The sequence below is a fragment of the Lolium rigidum genome, chromosome 4 (assembly GCF_022539505.1).
Source record: "Lolium rigidum isolate FL_2022 chromosome 4, APGP_CSIRO_Lrig_0.1, whole genome shotgun sequence".
In the NCBI taxonomy this organism is placed as follows: Eukaryota; Viridiplantae; Streptophyta; class Magnoliopsida; order Poales; family Poaceae; genus Lolium; species Lolium rigidum.
In genome coordinates this window covers 62,846,787-62,864,781 of record NC_061511.1, presented here as the reverse complement: position 1 = coordinate 62,864,781, position 17,995 = coordinate 62,846,787, and the positions used below count along the sequence as shown (strand labels likewise).

Here is a 17,995-nt window from a genome sequence, read left to right as displayed (position 1 = left end):
CTGTTTTTTTTTCTGGTTTTTGTGAGGGGTCCCTCGGTCCTGGTTATTTTTGTTGAGGCCCGCTCGGCCCGGATGCGAAACATAGAGATTTCAATTGATTACTGAACGGGCCGTGCTGTGCGAGGCCTTCAGCCTGCCTAGACCCATGTCCGAAGAAGGCCGGAATCTGTTTCTAATACCCTTGGATCATGCGGTCCACGCTAATTATATAAAGCAGTCGCTACCAACTTTTTTCTGGACTATGGAGTAGCTCTGAGCAGATTCACCCGAGCCGGCGGCGGCTACTCTCATCGGACCGCCAGGGCTGCCGCTGCGGTAGAAGAGGGTTAAAGGCGACGCTGGCGGCCATATTCCGTTCCAGTAGCACCAGCTCTGCCGCCACCCTTGAGGAAGACTAGGGGATGAATCTGGCGGCCGTCTAGATCTAGGAGCGAGTGGCGGTCGGGCTTCGCAGCAAACCTTCTCAGGTGCGTCAACCTCTCCAATCTTGCCCAGTTCTGCAAAATCGAAAGTGCGTTTTTCTGCTTGGCTTTTTGAAAACTTTGTGTACCTTTTTTCTTGCTTTTTTATTGGTCACTCTCTCAGCACGAATGGGGAAAAATTCCACAATAGAAGGTCGAATCTCAGTCATTAGAAAAGTGACTATTCTTATTCATGTAGATCTGAGGGTGGATTTTATATCAAATTTTTTTATGGTGATTAATTTGTTACACCTTCTGATTTTTTATATAATGATTTCCTACTATGACTTTCCCATTCTTTTTTACTTTTTGCAAACGTATTTTTATTGCTTCTTCATAAAAGATGACTTAGATTTGTCTAAATTTGGATGTATTTCTATATTAAATAATTGGGTCTACATATATCTAAATTTAGATAAACTTTAAACTTTTTTTAGGTAGATCTTTTTTTACGGACTTAGTAAATCTAAAGTTTATCAGATGTTTTACATCTAAACTTCATGTATCGACTCCTTCGATTTGTAGAAGTAAAATAGATCTGATTGTTGCACCTGAAAAGCGTCCCATGAACACCTACTTATGTATGTGCGGCGCCTCCGGGAACGTACTCCGCTACTCATGCCGCAAGAGGTTGGCTAAAAGCGCGATATGTAAGACAATCTGGCTAGCGCTTTTTAAACCCGAAAACCTACTTTCATTTTTTCAAATCCACATCCAAGCTAAAGGCGCTCAGGCCAAGTGTCTGTGTAGCTCATCTCTAAATGGTGTTTATCCTTAGCTGCTTCATAGGCTTTTGGGCATAAGCCTGCCCATATTTGTTCTTGCTTGGTGCGGCTTCTAAATTTTCTTTGATTGTGGTGCCTTGCTCCACATCTAAGTCGTCCACTCATCTAGCTCCTCTTTAAATTCAGCCCAAAGCTAGACATATCCGTCTAATCCTAAGTTGTCTACCGGTCCTCGCCTTAGCTGGCTATCTGACCAAAATAAGTGCTAACAATGGTTAGCACCATTGACTTACACATAAAAATCTTATTCAACTGAATCATAAATCATCTTTTTTGTTTTATTGTTTTATTGTTTTATTTTTTAACACTTTTGAAAAAAAAATTGGTGTAGTTGTGATTTATCATATTAAGACTTGTCAATCTTTACTTTTCCAAAATTTCTTATTTTACCACATTTTATCGTTTTACTAAATTTAAGACTCCTTAGTTTTTGAAAGAAAACATATATCTTACAACCCCCTAAAGCATCGGTCGGTTCTTGGCATCGCACGTCACTCTGGGCATCAGTTGTTCCTAGCATCGCACATCCCTCCGCGGCCAACCTCCCCAATAGGCCGTCGGCCTATCCGCGTTGAGCATGTATATCTCTGCCAGCGTTTCCTATTCCTAGTCACGCATGCTTCAGGCTCGCGTGGCGCGTGCACACATGAGAAATCAGCTGTGCATGCATGCGAGCAAATTGCTAGCTATAGCTAGTTTCTAGCTAGCTAGGTAGCTACTCCCCCGTATGATGTCCCCACATTCCACGCCATACTATCTGAAGCCTCGATAGTACGCCAGGGACGAGGACCATTTTCCCACACCTAGCCATACTAGAGAAGATGGATCGCTCGCCTTGTAAACCATGGACGACGACTTGCCCATACGCCATCGAATTCGGAGAAGACAGACATATGTGCATGGATTGGTTGCGGTTTTAGCAGATCTAGCTTCTACCGAGCTTTGGCGTGGTGGGTTCATGGGTGGATAGCTTGAATTGGCCATGGCAGTGACTCCATGTTCATTTGAAAGTTCAAAATTTTGTGAAATTTTGTCAAAGTTACATATGGTATTGCGAATTGCTACATCGATGCATCATTTTTGTTGTGTAAGTATAGACAAAGTGCTACAATAATTCTACTTTTTGGAATTTTTTGATGTTGCATGCGGTGCTACGATTTGCTACAAGCACATATGATTTTTGCTACATGTTAAAAATGTTGCAAACTGTGTCATGCTAATTTAATATAACCAAAGTTTTATTTGTTGCATACTTTCTTTGATTTTGCTACATGAGTGGGTTGAAAATGTATCAAACGGGCAACATGCTATTTTCGCTTTTATGCTACAACCAAACTTGGATTTGGTGCATATGTTGCTAGTTTTGCGACATGCTTGTGTTCAAAATGGTACACATCTCAAGTTTTTACAGCTTTTGAGGAACTTAGTGCAAATAATGTTACATGTGAACAAAAAAATGTTGCGCTTGGGTTTTTTTTTATACATACTACCTCCATTTCAAGGAATAAGGTGTCCTCTTTTTACGTGCTTTTTGTTTGACCAAAAAATACTTTAAATATATAAAGATTGTTTGTATGAAATTAGCATCATTAGAAAGTGCTTTTTGTTGACGTGTATAAGTAGATTGCCTACCCCTTTCCATCAGTTCGGACTTTTGGTTCAAGTGGCTAGTGCATGAAGTTTAACATGGTATCAGAGCCCCAGGTCTCGAGTTCAAATCCTGGCTTTCACAATTTATTCTAAAATCTCCAATTTATTCTAAATTCCCTCGTAGCCTCTTGCCGTGTGGTCCCGGCGCTGCCTCTTTGCCTCTCTACACGTGTTGACTTGTCTTCTCGTCTCCCGTCACACGTGAGAGGGGGTGTTGATGTGTATAAGTAGATTGTCTACCCCTTTCCATCAGTTCGGACTTTTGGTTCAAGTGGCTAGTGCATGAAGCTTAACATTTTTCAGTACGAATCCAACGGTGCTAATTACATATAATAAAATTAAAATTTTATTGCTCAATTTTTATGGTCAAAGTTCATCTTGAATCACGCGTGCGCCTTATTCCTTCAAACGGAGGTAGTAGATTGGATGCTCTAGATCATTTTCATTTTATTTTTTCAGCATAGATGTATCGAAAATGTTGGTTCGCTTCTTGTGCTTGCTTGATGTTTGTGTGAAGACTGGTGGGTTGGATCTCCTTTTGGATGGGCCTAGCTATGTTGGGCAGGTGGTTGTTGGAAGAAAAGGATGTGAGGAGGCTAGCGATGCAACGATCACTCGGAACCACGCGCAAAAGTCAAGACCCTTGTAGGTAGCTGCTTTCAATTGTCTAAAATCAATATACTAAATTGTTCAACGTCAATGTCTTGAGATTTTTGTATCAATTAATATGATACGATAAGATTCGATGGCAATCGTCCTTGCCTTAGACATAATAATCTAATTTAACATAAGTATGAACTCATTTTTTATTTTTTATTTTGTTGTTTTATACTTTTTTAACTTTGGGGTGTGTGTTATTTTTTGGGGGGCAAATTGTGATTTTTCATGTTACTAAGGGCTACTTTCAAAGGATTTTCATATGATTTTTTTGGAGATTCATATCCGTATGATTTTTCCTATGGTGATTGTTTGATTTGTAGGTTTGAATCTCATATCAATTTTTTGAAGAGATTGTTTGCACTAGATTTCATAGAAAATCTAACATATACTCAAACCTTTTTCAAAATCCTTTGGTTTTCTTGTGATGGATTCAACCAAAGTTTGTTGGATATGAAATCATGTAGAATTTGATTGAGCTCAACATGCAATCCTATGTTTTTAGAATCTTTCACCTTGCGAATTAGAAAGGCCCAAATGTGTTCTCGATGCATTATTGTCTTTGTATTTTTATTCGTACTTAATTTTCTATACCATTTCTTTGTAGGGTTGTGCTAAGTCTTAGTGGGCTAGGATGTTCTTAAGAGCAACTCCACAGACGCGCCAAAACCCGGCGTTGTAAATCGTGTTTACAGCTCTCTGCAATAGGATTTAGCACGCAGCGTCGGCGCGTCCTCCACCGGAGGCGGTATAGTGCAGCGCGCGGAAAGTAGCGAAAAATAGCGCGCCACAAACATGATTCGGTGATGAAATTTCTCAAAATAAGATCAAACGTAGATAGCAAAACTAAACTAAAAGACATATTTATTACAATGTGATAAAACATACGACATCGTAAATAAAATACTAAATGCAATAAACATTGCAATACTAAAATAACGCTATCCTCCAAGAAATTGGAGTGGTCAAGAACTTTCCCGCCCAGCGATCATTGTTGTCACTGATTGCTTGGGGGCCTTCCCTCTGCGCCTGGATGAAGGCCTTGCGCCAGCGTATGTCCTCCTTCTCCATCCTGCGCTTGGCCTTTTTTTGCGCGAAGAAGTCATGATCGTCTGCGACGTCCTGCGGGAAAGCCTGGCGCCACGCTTCCATGGCGCGTTCATCCGCCTTCACGATGGCGCTGCTCGGCGGTGACGACGTTCGCTTCCCCCGCCAGGAACTCGGCTTCTTTGCGCGACTCGTAGTCGCGGAAGTTCTTGTCGCGACGTGGGCGTCCGAGCCACCGCGTCGTAGGCGCGCGCGGCCTCCTCCGTCGTGGTGAAGGTCCCGAGGATGATGCGGCTTCCGGCAGCGCGGATCTCCACATAGAACGTCCCCGCCGAGCATGACAAAGCGGCGGGAACTGTCTGGCCGTTCGGGAGCGCACGTGTTCGTGGCTTTTATTGCACGCGCTGGATGCGACGTGCTAAATATCCCACGTGCGCTGGGATATTTTTTTAGCATGCACGTTTTTTTGCCGCCGCTGCTGGAGCAGGCCCCCCACCCCACACCGCGCGCTAAATGTCAATTTTTACCACTGGATGTTGGAGTTGCTCTAAGTATTGGTTGATTCTGAAAAGTTCATTTCCACTTTCTCAGCAACAAGGTGGGAAAGTAAAACATAGCTTAATGAAAAGTGTGCAGTTGCAATTTAGTAAAAATGGAACTTGCACAAAAAATCCGGGTGCCATCATTGTATTTGAAGTTGATTTATGGATCAAGAGTTCAAGACAGTTTGCCCAATCAACAATACATTTTCATTTTGCCCATACTAGACTTTTTTTTCTTTTGTTGTGCTTTTGTTACTGTTATCTTGGTTCTCTTAATGAGGTTCATTCGTTTGGATGTTATACTAGTCTATTTATATTTAGACCCACTTCTTATCACAGCAACCCATGTGATCTTCTGGGGCTATGGTTGTTCTGTTAATGCTCCATTATAACATTCTTATTAATGTTTTAGATTACACACTGTTACATGTGCATATGGTAGGCTACACACCCAATGTTGTGCTAACGAACTTGTGTTTCTTGTGTTGATAATGTCTTTAGATTGGCTGGGCATGGATCTGATTCTTCCTTTTAAAACTGGAGATCTCGCAGAGGCAAGGTCCCTTGTTCAAGGTTTCAATGGTGCATGGTTTCGCTCCAAGGTGGGTCAGCTTATTTATTTTAGCATGTTAATGTTTTGAATTAATTAGGAAATACGCACATTTTTCACCATTTCATTTTTTTTGCGTCAACACGGACTTAAAGCAAACATGTTCTTTTATGTATTGGATCTAAATATTTAAAAGAATTGATTTCCTTTCATTATAGTGAATATACACTTCTAGACACCTTCACACTCAGATTATTTCCCTCTACTTGTGATTGTACTGAAATTCACAACAAGTAGGTCCAAACGACATTGGTTTTGGAGCGGGAATATAAGGTTTAGGATATCACGGTCTGAACTCCGGAGAACTACTTGATGCACTGAATAGAAATTTCTGTGCAAGCGGGTTAGATGAGAGTTAGATTACAACTGAGCCAAGGCCGTGTTTATATAGACCCAGCCTTGATTCAGAACTTACAAGGCACCATCACCCTTGTTGGGAGGGAAAAAGTAAAGGGCTAGAGCAGCATAAGAGGTACATAACTTGGTACCAACACGGCAACATCCTTAGTGGGAGGGGAAAATAAGTCTAAGAGGAAAACAAGGTCCATACTTTTGGTTACAAACATATCACCTCTCTTTCTACTCATTCCAAAGTGTAAGGTATTGTGCTATACTAACACATATTACATTATTTCTATTTCAGATAGAGGATACACGTGTCACAGAATCCGGACACCTTGAGTATTACTTGGAGTATATTGACTATCCAGAAGAAGGTGAGCATGTCTTAATGCTAGCTATATTTTTTCCTTACACATTTTTTTCTTTCGCATAATAATACCTTTAGTCGTTTGAAGAGATGTGAATGAACCACATGCACTAAATCAATTTAGACATTCATTCTCAAACACTTCGCTCATGGATATTGTGCACCTTCTTTTCCATTTTTGTAGACATGATTTGTGCTCGAACTTTGGCATTATCCTTGTATACACCACAAGACGAGAGTGGATTTTGTACACACACATGGGTGTGGGTGTGTTCTAGACCGTCAATTTATTCCTCGAGATTCCTTCTTGCCTTGGTAGATGGAAAGATTCTTTTCTCTCTTCCTTTTATCTGAATCTCAAAGCATAACGGACAGTGACAGAAACACCCACACTCATGCGTGTAAGTACAAATGTGTTTCCACCACAAGACATCAAAATTTTTGTAGCACTAGAATCGTGTGAAGAATATGAATGGTTGTTTTCTATACACATCATATTGTTACTCCTCATGCCCTTCCTTTGCAGCCAAGGAATGGCTTCAAGTATTTCGAATGGAACTCAACCCAGAATGCGGGAATGGGAAATCAAGTGCGAGTTGTCAAATCATGTTACGTCCTTCCTTTCCTCAGTGGTGTAGGGAGGGTGAAGTTCCTGACCATTTTTCAAAGAGCGAGCTGATTGTAACTATTTGTGATACCTGGAAAGTAGGTGATTGGGTAGAATGGTTGTACGAAGATTGTTACTGGACTGCGAAAATTATTAAGGTGCTCACTAAAGATGTGGTTCAGGTAAACATTTAATAAGTTGTTGTGTAAGTCCAAATTAGCTGTTACTTTGTTGTTCACTGGTATCTTGGACCGTTATGTTTTGTGGAAGCCGTGGATGCTTCCATTCAGTTTGATTGATATCTGGTGGTCCAGTAGTGTTACAGGCTGGTAATGCACAATCAGCTATATTGATGATGCAGATGACACACTGATAAGATAGCGTCACATGAACATACAAGCTCTGGACCATGATAAAGATATTAAGTGGCCCAAGTTGTCCTATCATTTAACCACTGTTTCCATGCTGATTATTTGCTTTCTGTTCAATATTATAACCAACTTTACTGGAGATAATATTGCACTTATACAGGTAAGCCTGTTAGAACCTCCCTTGGGTGAAGGTGGGAGCTATTCTGCTAAACTTAAGGATCTGAGACCTGCGCTTGATTGGTCGATTATTGAAGGTTGGACTGTACCTCGTTCACAGGTAAGTTTCAAATGGTGAAGGGTCTAGCTTCTAAATTCACATGGTTAATTAATGTGTGTAACAGGGCATTGAGGTGACTCTTGACCAGTTTTGGATTAATTTATTGAATTGAATGGATTCCTGTAACCGAACTGTGTAAACAAAATTTATTGTCTATTTCTGTAGACATCTTATTGTGTATTTTTTATGATGTCAGGCAAATGGGAAATGCTGGTATGCTGCTTGTCTGATCCATCCTAAACCTGGTACTGCTGATCTTTTGTTGATATTGTATGGCTGCCATGCATATTAGGATGGCCAGATGAAATTTCATCATGGCTTGGTGGTTTTCAATAATTCTAGAGACCCAAGCACATCAATTAGAAAATAAAGAGAAATAATCTACACTAAAACATTAGGCTTTTCCTCCAAGACAAGTGTATCATGAGGAAATTGAACGGAACACATGGACAACTTTTCAGTCAAGTCAAGTCACAAAAAATCAAAACAAGAGTTACTGTTTCTGTTACGCATTTAATCTTGAATTCTTGATGATGAAACTCGAAATTTACAAGGCAATAGACGAAGATGTAGTAGTAATATTCTCTCTAAGCGAGATCTCCAGATATTTCGCTTGAAAAATTAGCAATCAACCATGTCATTAGCCACACAAAAAATCCGGAAAACTGGAATTGTACGAGTAGTTCTTTTTGCTTAGCTGCCTGAGCAAAGCTGGGATATTAAGTGAATCAAATCCAATGAACTGTATTAGTTTTCTTTGTAGCTTTTTATCTACCATTTGTGAAGAAGTAAAGGACTTCACGGGGATGTAGTCCCTGCAAACTTACCATCTTCGCGGTTCTCTAATTGCAGATATAGAAGAGAGCGATGCAGATGAAGAGGATGCTCTGAGATCTCCAATCAAAATTCGTTCACTGGACGCAGACAGGGAATCTGAGCTAAGCAATCAGAGGGACACCATCATGACGTCTAAGAGAAAACTGAGGCCAACCACGCACAAATCATCAGATCCTAGCCAACAAGGTACCCGTAGTTCGAGGAGGCGATGGATATCTCTGTCAGAGCATGTTCAGCTGCATCCTCCTGACACTACCAAAACTACCATGGCAGAAGAGAACAGGCCCTCAAATCAAACCGATGTCCGCCGGCACTCCTTACGAGTCCGGAAGTCTGCAATGGGTGCTTCGGTACGGCACAAATAAGCTGGTTCACGCTGCATTACGGGAATGGATCTTGATAACGTCGAGGAAATGTTTGTTGTCTTCGCAGAAATCTGGCACATTGTCAGGGAGACTCTTGTTGCAGCATTTCTGATGAGACTGTCTAGGGCATGATCCATCAATTGGCTGTTGTTCGGAAGAAGTTGCAACCTTACGAATTACCGGAGCAGAATGCAGTGGATGAGCCTTTCTGATTTCCTGGGCTCTGGTGGTCTGGCTGGTTGTTACTTCTGAACTCCATCAGATAAGCATCAACTAAGACGCCTGGAATTTTGTTATGAAGTTGGTGCAAGGACTACTACCGAAGGTTATATGATCGTCCAACGCATGAACAGTAAATGTCAAGTGACGATCATCCGATGCATGAACAGCTGTTGATCAATGGATCATATGTATCAAGTGTTAAGATGTTACAGTTGTGCAGTTCCTGATCATTTGTGTTTCTCGATCTTTTGGGCGCAACAAGTTGACCAACTTTTGATTTTTCTCACTTCTCCAGTTTCTATGACCCAACACACTGTCCAACTTATGTGTACAATGAAGACTCTCGCACACGCAACATTGTCCAGCTTATGAGTGTACGACAGAGACACTCACTCACACAGTGTGCAACTTACGTGTGCACAATGAAGACTCAAGCACACACAACTTATGCGTGTACTCTCAGCCACCCATCCACCTTATGCTCCATCTCAATGGAGTAAATGAAAAAAAAACTACCACAATTGTGATGGTCGTGTCACGAAACTACCAAATGTGTTCGTTTTGTTACATAACTACTATTTTTTGGGCATGGTTGTGACAAAGAGCACTAATTTTCCAATTTGCGCGTCTTAATCTAGTTTCTGGCAGCTGGAAGATCCTACGTGGCAAAAACCAATAACTTGTTTATGCTCATTTTACAAAAGACCCCCTACTTCCTTTCAAAAAAGCAATCAACTCCCAACCAGCATCTTCCTCGTTCCCGGCCACGGTCCGAGCACGAGCTCCTCCATCTCGTCGGCCTCGGCTTCCTCCCTAACGACGAGGGGCGCGCGGCGGTGGGGGCGGGGCGGGCATGCGCGAGACGCGCAGGGAAGCAGGCGAGCATTAGCGAGCATGCGCGCGGCGGTTAGGCATGCATGCGCGCGGTGGGCATGAGTGCATGCGGCAGCAGTTGAGGATTTCTATTTTCTTCATTTATCGTTCTTTATTTTTTATGTGTGAAATTGGACCTAGGAGTGACACAAAATATATTCTAAGATTATATTTGCAAAATGTAACTAGCAGTTAGGTTTCTATCTGCCACGTAGTCCTGACAAGTGGGGTCAAATAGTCAGAAAACGGTTTAACACGTCTAAATAGCAAAATCAGTGCTCTTTGTCACGAACATGTCCCAATAGTGACAGTCATGTGACAAAACGAACTTATTTGGTAGTTTCGTGACAGGACTGTCACAATTGTGGTTATTTTTTTTATCATTTACTCATCTCAATGAATATAGATCTGTAACCAGGTCTTGTGTATTCAGCACTATCTGGTCGCGGTATTGCAGACTGCAGTGCCCCACGCTGGACGCACGCGAGGCCACCTTGACGCCACTGCGGCGCGTCGTCCTGCTGTAGACTGTAGAGCAGCACCAACACGACGACCCGGCGGTGTGTCTGCTATTTGAGCGAGCGACTGTTATTCCGTGGTGGAGAATGGAAAAACTATTCATCTTCAGAGCTCGTTTTACTAGTAACAAAATTCTGCCAGTCGAGCACAGAGAGCAGCAAATCATGTTTTCGCCAAGCCTGGACATTGGGAAATTAGACCCCCGCTGGCCAGCGTGTTCAGCAGTACACAGAACCTGCATCTTTAGATGTAGTATTTCTTCTTACCTAGGTTCATCAGCTTGTGGTTTCCACCGCAAAGAGAAAACATAGAAGGTAGCTTCAGACATCTACGAGCTCTTATATGTTCTAATGGGGTTATATTCTGATATTAATTTATTTTGACTTAATTGAACAACTAACTCTTGTGCACGATGGTCACGGGAGGAAGAATCGCTTCACACACCTGCTAAAGTACTACAATAAAAATGAAGATGAATACAACATCCTACAATATCTTAAAGGGCAGTACTGAGCGTCCCCCGAGGGATCAGATCGCCCGATCCCCCGGGTCCCCAGCCGTAGGATCTGACCATCGCTACCGTTCAACCCGGTCAACCTTACCCGCAAAAGAAGGAAGAAAAAAATAACACAACCATGATTAGGATCTGATAGTTCCGTCCTAACATGACTCTTGCAGCGCACACAGCGGCAACACCGCCGCCGATGATCCTCCGTCGTGGCGTCTCCGGAGAGCCCCATGGTTGCTTCGCCGGAGAACCCTGTCATGGAGTTGCCGGAGAAGCCGCCGTTGGGTCGCCGGTGCAGCAGCCTTCGTTGCGTTGCACATCTGTCCACTACGATGTGCCTCCTCCCATTTGTGCACACCGGCGTTGCTCCCCCGTTGGCCACGGCCGTCGCCGGAGAAACCGACGCGGCGTTGCTGATGCAGCAGCATCGATGTGCCACGGTAGCAACTCTGGTGGTCGCCGGCAGCAACGCCGTCAGCTCCCATGTAGTAGCGCTCGTCACCCATAGTAGCAAGGCCAGCCGCCGATGGTAGCAACTCCGCTGGCCGCCGGAAGCAACGCCGTCAGCTCCATGTAGCAGCGCTCGTCACCCATAGTAGCAAGGCGAGCCGACGGTGGTAGCAACTCCGGTGGCCGCCGACAGCAACGCCACCAGTTCCATGTAGCAGCGCCCGTCGCCAATGATAGCAGCTCCGGTGGCCGCTGGCAGCAACGCCGCCAGTTCCATGTAGCAGCGCCTGTCACCCATGGTAGCAGCTTCGGAGGCAGCCGGCAGCAGCGCCGCCGGCTCCACGTAGCAGCGCCCGTCGCCCATGGGAGCAACCGAGTCTGCCGCTGGCAGCAACACTGCTAGTTCCATGTAGCAGCGCCCGTCGCCTATGGTAGCAACTCCGGAGGCAGCCGGCAGCAGCACCGCCGGCTCCACGTAGCAGCGCCCGTCGCCCATGGGAGCAACCGAGTCTGTCGCTGGCAGCAACGCCCGCCACTGCAGCTGCAGCTGTTCCCATGGCAGCGACGGCTTCCGCGAGTACCCGAGGAAGGCGCACGTGGATGTCGAGGTGGAGAACGCCGCAGCAACATGTTCCCCCGTCACCGCCCCCGCGCCGACCGAACCATCTCGCGCCACCATGTCCCCATGGCGTCGAGGTGGGCGAGCTCCTTGCCGAGCCGCGCGGCGGCCGAACTCTTGCGGGGATGCAGGTGAGCTCTGGTGTAGGAGACGGCTATCTCAGCGGCGAGGTGGGGCAAGCTCCCGGAGGTGGACGTGGACTACGGTGTGGGGTGCTGAGGCGGAGGATCGAACGCTTGGAAGAGGAACGAAGCGAAAAGGGGAACGATGGAGAAGATGAAACTGTCGGTGGATAAAGTCAAGGAAGAGATAAGCGATCGGTGGGGCCCATACGCGTGGCGCACTGCAAGCCCGGAGGAAAGCGAGCGTTTCCCTATCTTAAATGCGTCATGGAGAAAACCTTAATTATAAGAATATATCCTACAATATCATTACAAAATATTTATCAATATGATTATAACAAAGAGCAGTTAAGTTCAACGAGATATTGTTGTCCAATTTGTTCCACCAAAGTTCACCTTTTCAAATGCATGTGCGCCTTATTCATAGTAACGGATTGTAGTATTTGACAAGTGGACCACCACCCTAAAAACTGTGGTTCAGCATTGGAAGACTGTGCAAGACAAGTTCATTCAATTGTTATTGCAAAACGAAACATTCCAATGCAATACATATAGATCCAGCACAGCAGTTACAATCGTCTGAAAATGGCAAGCCAAGCTTTAACAGTAAAAATAGCTCCATCCCGAAAGGAGAGTTAAAAGATGCCATACAACTAGTATAGTCATGAACCAGAAACTGCAACGAAAAGACAAAGGCAATCACCAAACCACGATAAGAGGAGACATAGAACAACTGGATCCCCACAATTCTCGCACTTTGTCACTTCTAAGCACCGCAACTCATGGTGAGGGAACACTCAGTGTCTTCTCCTCGGTGGGCTCCTTGAGCGATTAGGCCTGGGTGACCTGAATTGAACACAGTACAAACTCTATTAAATATTCTATATGCAGTTGATAGAATTGTGTACATTGAACTATGAATGCTCGTTAGTGACCCAAACCCCAGACTATGAAAAAAGGAAACAATGACTGGGAAATCACGTAAAACTAGGAAAAACAAATTTAATTTGTACTAAGAAATAAACTACGATGAAATAAATCATATGTATTAAGCTAATTTATTGATCAGAATCCATAAAACCATGTTATATAGCCTAAAACAAATTCCCAACGATTTAGCTACTGGAGATTCTTCATTCAAAGAACCTCAGCAGGTCTCATAAAAAAAGGATGTATTACTGAAAGTGGGAAAATGTAAAGGAAACTTTTGAGGACTTAAATCCAGCCAAGGACAAATTTCGTCAGGATTGTATTGGGCAACCAGAGTCCAGAAGTAGGTAACTTCATCAGATAACTAGCTAAAATCGGCTGTAGAGTGCAACTTGAGGACTTAAAAACCAGCCAGAACAACCCTCTTCAGATTGTAGTAAGCAACCGTAAGTCCAGAAGGTATGTATCTTTGTTAGGTAAATATAAAGCCAAAATCTGATGTGGAGTGGTTTTCAGTTGGGTGCCAAGTACACATTCCCTTGGTAGCCATATTAATCAACCAGAAACCAAATCTATCAAATTGCTAGCAAGGTACCAACTAGGTTCAGCAAACCTTAGATTAAAACTTTTCATTCCAAACGTAATTCTTTAATCATGCTGATCTTTATAATGATTTACTCTTAGTAGTCTCAAGTGCGTGTTATATGGTATTTCATCTAAGGAGTCCCTGCACAAAAATCTAGATTCAGCTCCTGCCATAGTGCTTTACAAGTAAAAGCCTCATGCATGGATAATTCATGGTTCACTATGCCAGCTAATTAGTTCAGAATATCTAAGTATCAAATTCTATCACTAAAACCTAAGGCCTCCTTTGATTCATAGGATCTTCATAGGAATTCTGGAGGATTTAGCTCCTGTGGAATTTTTCCTTTGGTTGGTGTTTGATTCACGGGAGTGTATCCTGCAGGAAATATTCACGTAGGAACTGCATAGTGCATTTTCACAGGAAAACTAGCGGTCTAACCTCATGAAGAAGTCCTACAGACTATTCAGTGTTGACGACTTCTGGTTTTCCTTCGGGACAATCAAGCAACCATTTGTGAGAGTTCCTATGCCTACAGGATTCCACCGGACAGGACAATTCAGTGTTGATGACTTCTGGTTTTCCTTCGGGACAATCAAGCAACCATTTGTGAGAGTTCCTATGCCTACAGGATTCCACCGGACAGGACAAACCAATCCTACACGTTTCCTATTCCTTTACTTTCCCTACCTTGTGAATCAAAGGAGGCCTAAATGTTCTCAAGAATAAGCTCTCATGTCTACTACGACTTCCTTCTGGACAGAAAAGTAACTAAATATGAAAACACAAATAGAACATACCTCTTCCGAGTATTTCTGCGTTTGACAGGGCCATTACTAAATGCCCAGTCAACACTTATTATTTGTGAAAGAAGATCAGTTCCATCTGATTCTTTTATTGCAAGCTGGGCCTCCTCAAAGTTCTCATACTCAATCAGAGCATATCCCTGCACAGGAGAAGTAAAACCAAACAGACATGAGCACGTATAAGAAAAAGTGCAAAACTCTGCTTTTCACAAGTTATTTTGTTTTCTATGGATAAAGATTTCAGCGGTCTAATAAAAATGAACCTTGTTGAGGAATTTCACATGAATAGTTACTAGGTAACGAAATTAAGCTGATATCTATCTGCAAAATGTAAGGACTAAACACATACACACAGTAGAATGCATACCTTCACAAATCCAGTCCGGCGATCCAAGTTCAAATGCAGGTTCTTGACCTGCCCAAAACCACCGAAAATATTGTGAAGGTCCTCCTCCTGAGCTTCTTCGTGTACTCCAGTAACCAGTACAATCCACCCTTCAATTGCTGCACAGAATGAAAAATATACATGAACCCAATTAGTGACATTCATTATCTTCATATTATGGAATTTTTGCAAAGAGACACATCTGTGTAGTAACTGTTATTGCATTATTTTTACAAACAGCATCCATTGATTCAATATTTTGCAGCAACAAAAGATCTAATATGAGTGGAAAAATAATAACGGTTGAAAATAAAACCCCATAAAACTTGAAAATAACAACTTCGAGGGTTGTTAGATGTATGAGAATCAAAGGCGCTAGCAACTTATCAGAGGAACTAAACAAGTTAAGAAAAATAGTCAAAATAAAACAGAAGGTATACACTAAGCCTGCTCACATCATAAGATTTTAAATACCCGCAGTTTCAATAACAATCTCAGCAGTCACACAACCAATATTAAAAGACCCTTTTCCAGACAAAAATTAAGCATGACGAGCATATCACCAGACAAGCTAACCCACAGATTCTAATTATTGGTAACCCTAAGACTCAAGCAGCAAAAACAATCCTCGGTCGAAGATACAAAAAGATCCACATTTATGACCCACGATTATAATTTAACTTGTTTCGAAGTTTCTAAACTCTTCATCCAACACAGTTCAGACATCTACAGAAAAATCACAGGCAACTATCTTGGAACTCTAGGAGTAAGCAGCAATTTTAATCCCAGGAAACCATCCAAGAAAATCGCCCAAAATTTCCACCTTACATCTACATAGCACAAGAGAATGCAGTCTACTACGTATATCGCACCAATGAACACAAAGATGTCCTAGCCGTGCGCAGCAGCCCATGGGCATCGGAAGAAACCTATCAAGACAGCATCTTTGCTCTCCCATGACGTCTAAATCTTCTCATCAAACAGCAGAAGCAACACATCGAGGAAGAAAATATACAGAGCCAGTAGACCTCCTACACGAGCGTTCAGATCCCACCGCCCTACCTGACTACGCTACCATTGAAATCTCCTTACCAGCAAGAAAAGGGAGGAGGGGAGGGAGAGAGATAGATGGAGACGTACAGCGGACTGGGCCAGGGCCGCCATCGGAGGCGAGGGCGTCGAAGCCAGAGCGGCCGACGCCCGCTAAGCGCGAGTCTCGGGGCGCGGAGGAGGAGTTGGGGTCCTCACGGAAGCCGCGCCCCTTGGTCTTACGGGGCGCGTCGTCGTCGGCGCCGCCGCCCCCTGCGATGGTGGATCGGAGGCGGGGAGCGGGAGCCGGCGAGGGCTCGATGGCGCCATCCTCGTCCATGAGGTCATCGTCGTCGGAGTCGAAGTCCACCGCCTCTACTTCCGTCGCCGCCGCCATCGCTGCAGCCGCCGCCGGGGTTAGGTTTGGATCTGGGTTCGGGTTGGGAGGAGGAGAACTACTGGGGTTTGGGGTTTGCACGTCGGGTTATCTTCTTCTCTTTTGTTTCCGGAAACACCCTTGGCCGTGTAGGAGCAGTAGTACTAGAACACGCCGATTTCAGTAAGAATACAAATTTGTGCTAGTAAATAAACAGGAGTAATTTTTCTACTCCCTCCGACCCGAAAAACTGGGCGGGCGGGTAATTTTACGAAAACGCCCCCACACTTTTTCACCTGAAGAAATCAGTTCGTCCCTCGTGAGCCAGCTTCGCCTCCCATTCCCCATTTCACCCGCCGCCGGCGCCAGGCCAACTCCGGTCGATTCCGCCCACCACTTCGCCGCGCGACCACCGCCCAGGCCATCTCCGGTCGATCCCTGTAGATCCCATGGCCTGGAAGCTTGGCTACGCAGCCCCTCCACAAACCCTAGCCGAGGCTCATCAAGGCTATGTTTTTCAATCCAATTTCGATTCTTTTCGACGGCGGCTGCACAAATCCTCGCCGGCGCCATCGTCCAGCTCACCGGAGGAGGAGGGTCTGCCGGTCGCCGCGCGCGTGGCCGACGGCGCCCGGCGCGCGCACGCCGAGCCCGGCGCGCAGCGCCCGCGTCCGCCTCAGGCTTCATGCGTGCTCCCGGTCGCTGCGGCCCCTCCCCGATGCTGGTTCTCCGTTCTCGCGCCTGCAGGAGCCCGCGTGAGCGTCCGCTCCTTCCTCTGCTCGAGGTCGCCGCCTCGTCCCCAGGACCGCTCCTCACGATAGTCCCCAGGCCCGCTCCCCAGGCTCGTCCTCGGCCTCCTCCTGGACGTCTACATCGCGCGCGAGTGCGCCTCCTCCACAACAGCCTGGGAGCTGCCGCTCCTCGTCCAATCCTCAGGTACGAATCCTCTCTCTCTCCGGCAGATTTTTGTTTCTAGCTACAGCTCAGCGGGCCTCCCCTGTGCCCGCAAAGATTTCACCTGACTCCAGATTTTGTTCCCCGCATAGTGGTGCGTTCTTGGCGGCGGGGAGAGACACCACCCAAGCCATGGGCGGCGGCGGAGAAGAGAAGCCGTTCAATTTCCTCCAGGTGCGTCCAAAGTTTGCTTGGCATGGGAGAGCCATGGAGGGCATGCTATTGAACCAGACAGTTGCTGTTGCCGCTCAAAATCCTCAAGAGGATGACAATGGAGGTGCGTCCAACTCCCCCCAATCCTCCTCCCCTCTTACCCGATGAAGGGGACTGATTCCGTGCACTGCTTAATCTGCTCGCAGAGGGCGTCATAGCCGGAGGGACCGCCGGCGTCGTGGTGGAGACGGCTCTGTACCCCATCGACACCATAAAAACCAGGCTTCAGGTGAATTACTTCTCTACCCACTTTTTTTAGCCTGAAGATGTGCAGTCAACTCTTGTATGGTTAGTTAGAGTTGCTTGTGGTCTCTGATTTTGCTCGGTTGTAATGACCAGACTCCCAAGTAGAATATGCTGCCAAGTAAGATTTAATTTTATGTTGAAGTGCAAATTGCCCAAGTGTTGCATGCTGACTTGGTTAGAGATGCAAATGTCTGACAGTACCACAAAGTGTAGTAATTACCTGCATTGGATGCTAGGTCTTA

The 17,995-nt window shown here is 44.8% G+C and overlaps 2 protein-coding genes across 2 annotated transcripts; one reads left to right on the top strand and one right to left on the bottom strand.

Annotated features, from left to right (window-relative positions):
* The first annotated feature begins 236 nt into the window (after nucleotides 1-236).
* On the top strand, nucleotides 237-9,449 carry LOC124708675. The gene is made up of 7 exons (XM_047240352.1): nucleotides 237-467; nucleotides 5,644-5,744; nucleotides 6,396-6,468; nucleotides 6,988-7,250; nucleotides 7,600-7,716; nucleotides 7,913-7,961; nucleotides 8,569-9,449. Exons 2-7 carry the CDS (start codon nucleotides 5,655-5,657, stop codon nucleotides 8,916-8,918), a joined length of 942 nt encoding a protein of 313 aa, XP_047096308.1. The 5' UTR covers nucleotides 237-467; nucleotides 5,644-5,654; the 3' UTR covers nucleotides 8,919-9,449.
* Nucleotides 9,450-12,723: 3,274 nt separating this feature from the next.
* LOC124708118 (RNA-binding protein Y14A-like) lies at nucleotides 12,724-16,445 on the bottom strand. The gene is made up of 4 exons (XM_047239806.1): nucleotides 16,076-16,445; nucleotides 14,918-15,054; nucleotides 14,545-14,690; nucleotides 12,724-13,077 (listed from the first exon to the last, which is right to left on the bottom strand). The coding sequence occupies exons 1-4, from the start codon at nucleotides 16,359-16,361 to the stop codon at nucleotides 13,029-13,031; spliced, it is 618 nt and encodes a 205-aa protein (XP_047095762.1). The 5' UTR covers nucleotides 16,362-16,445; the 3' UTR covers nucleotides 12,724-13,028.
* Nucleotides 16,446-17,995: the final 1,550 nt, after the last annotated feature.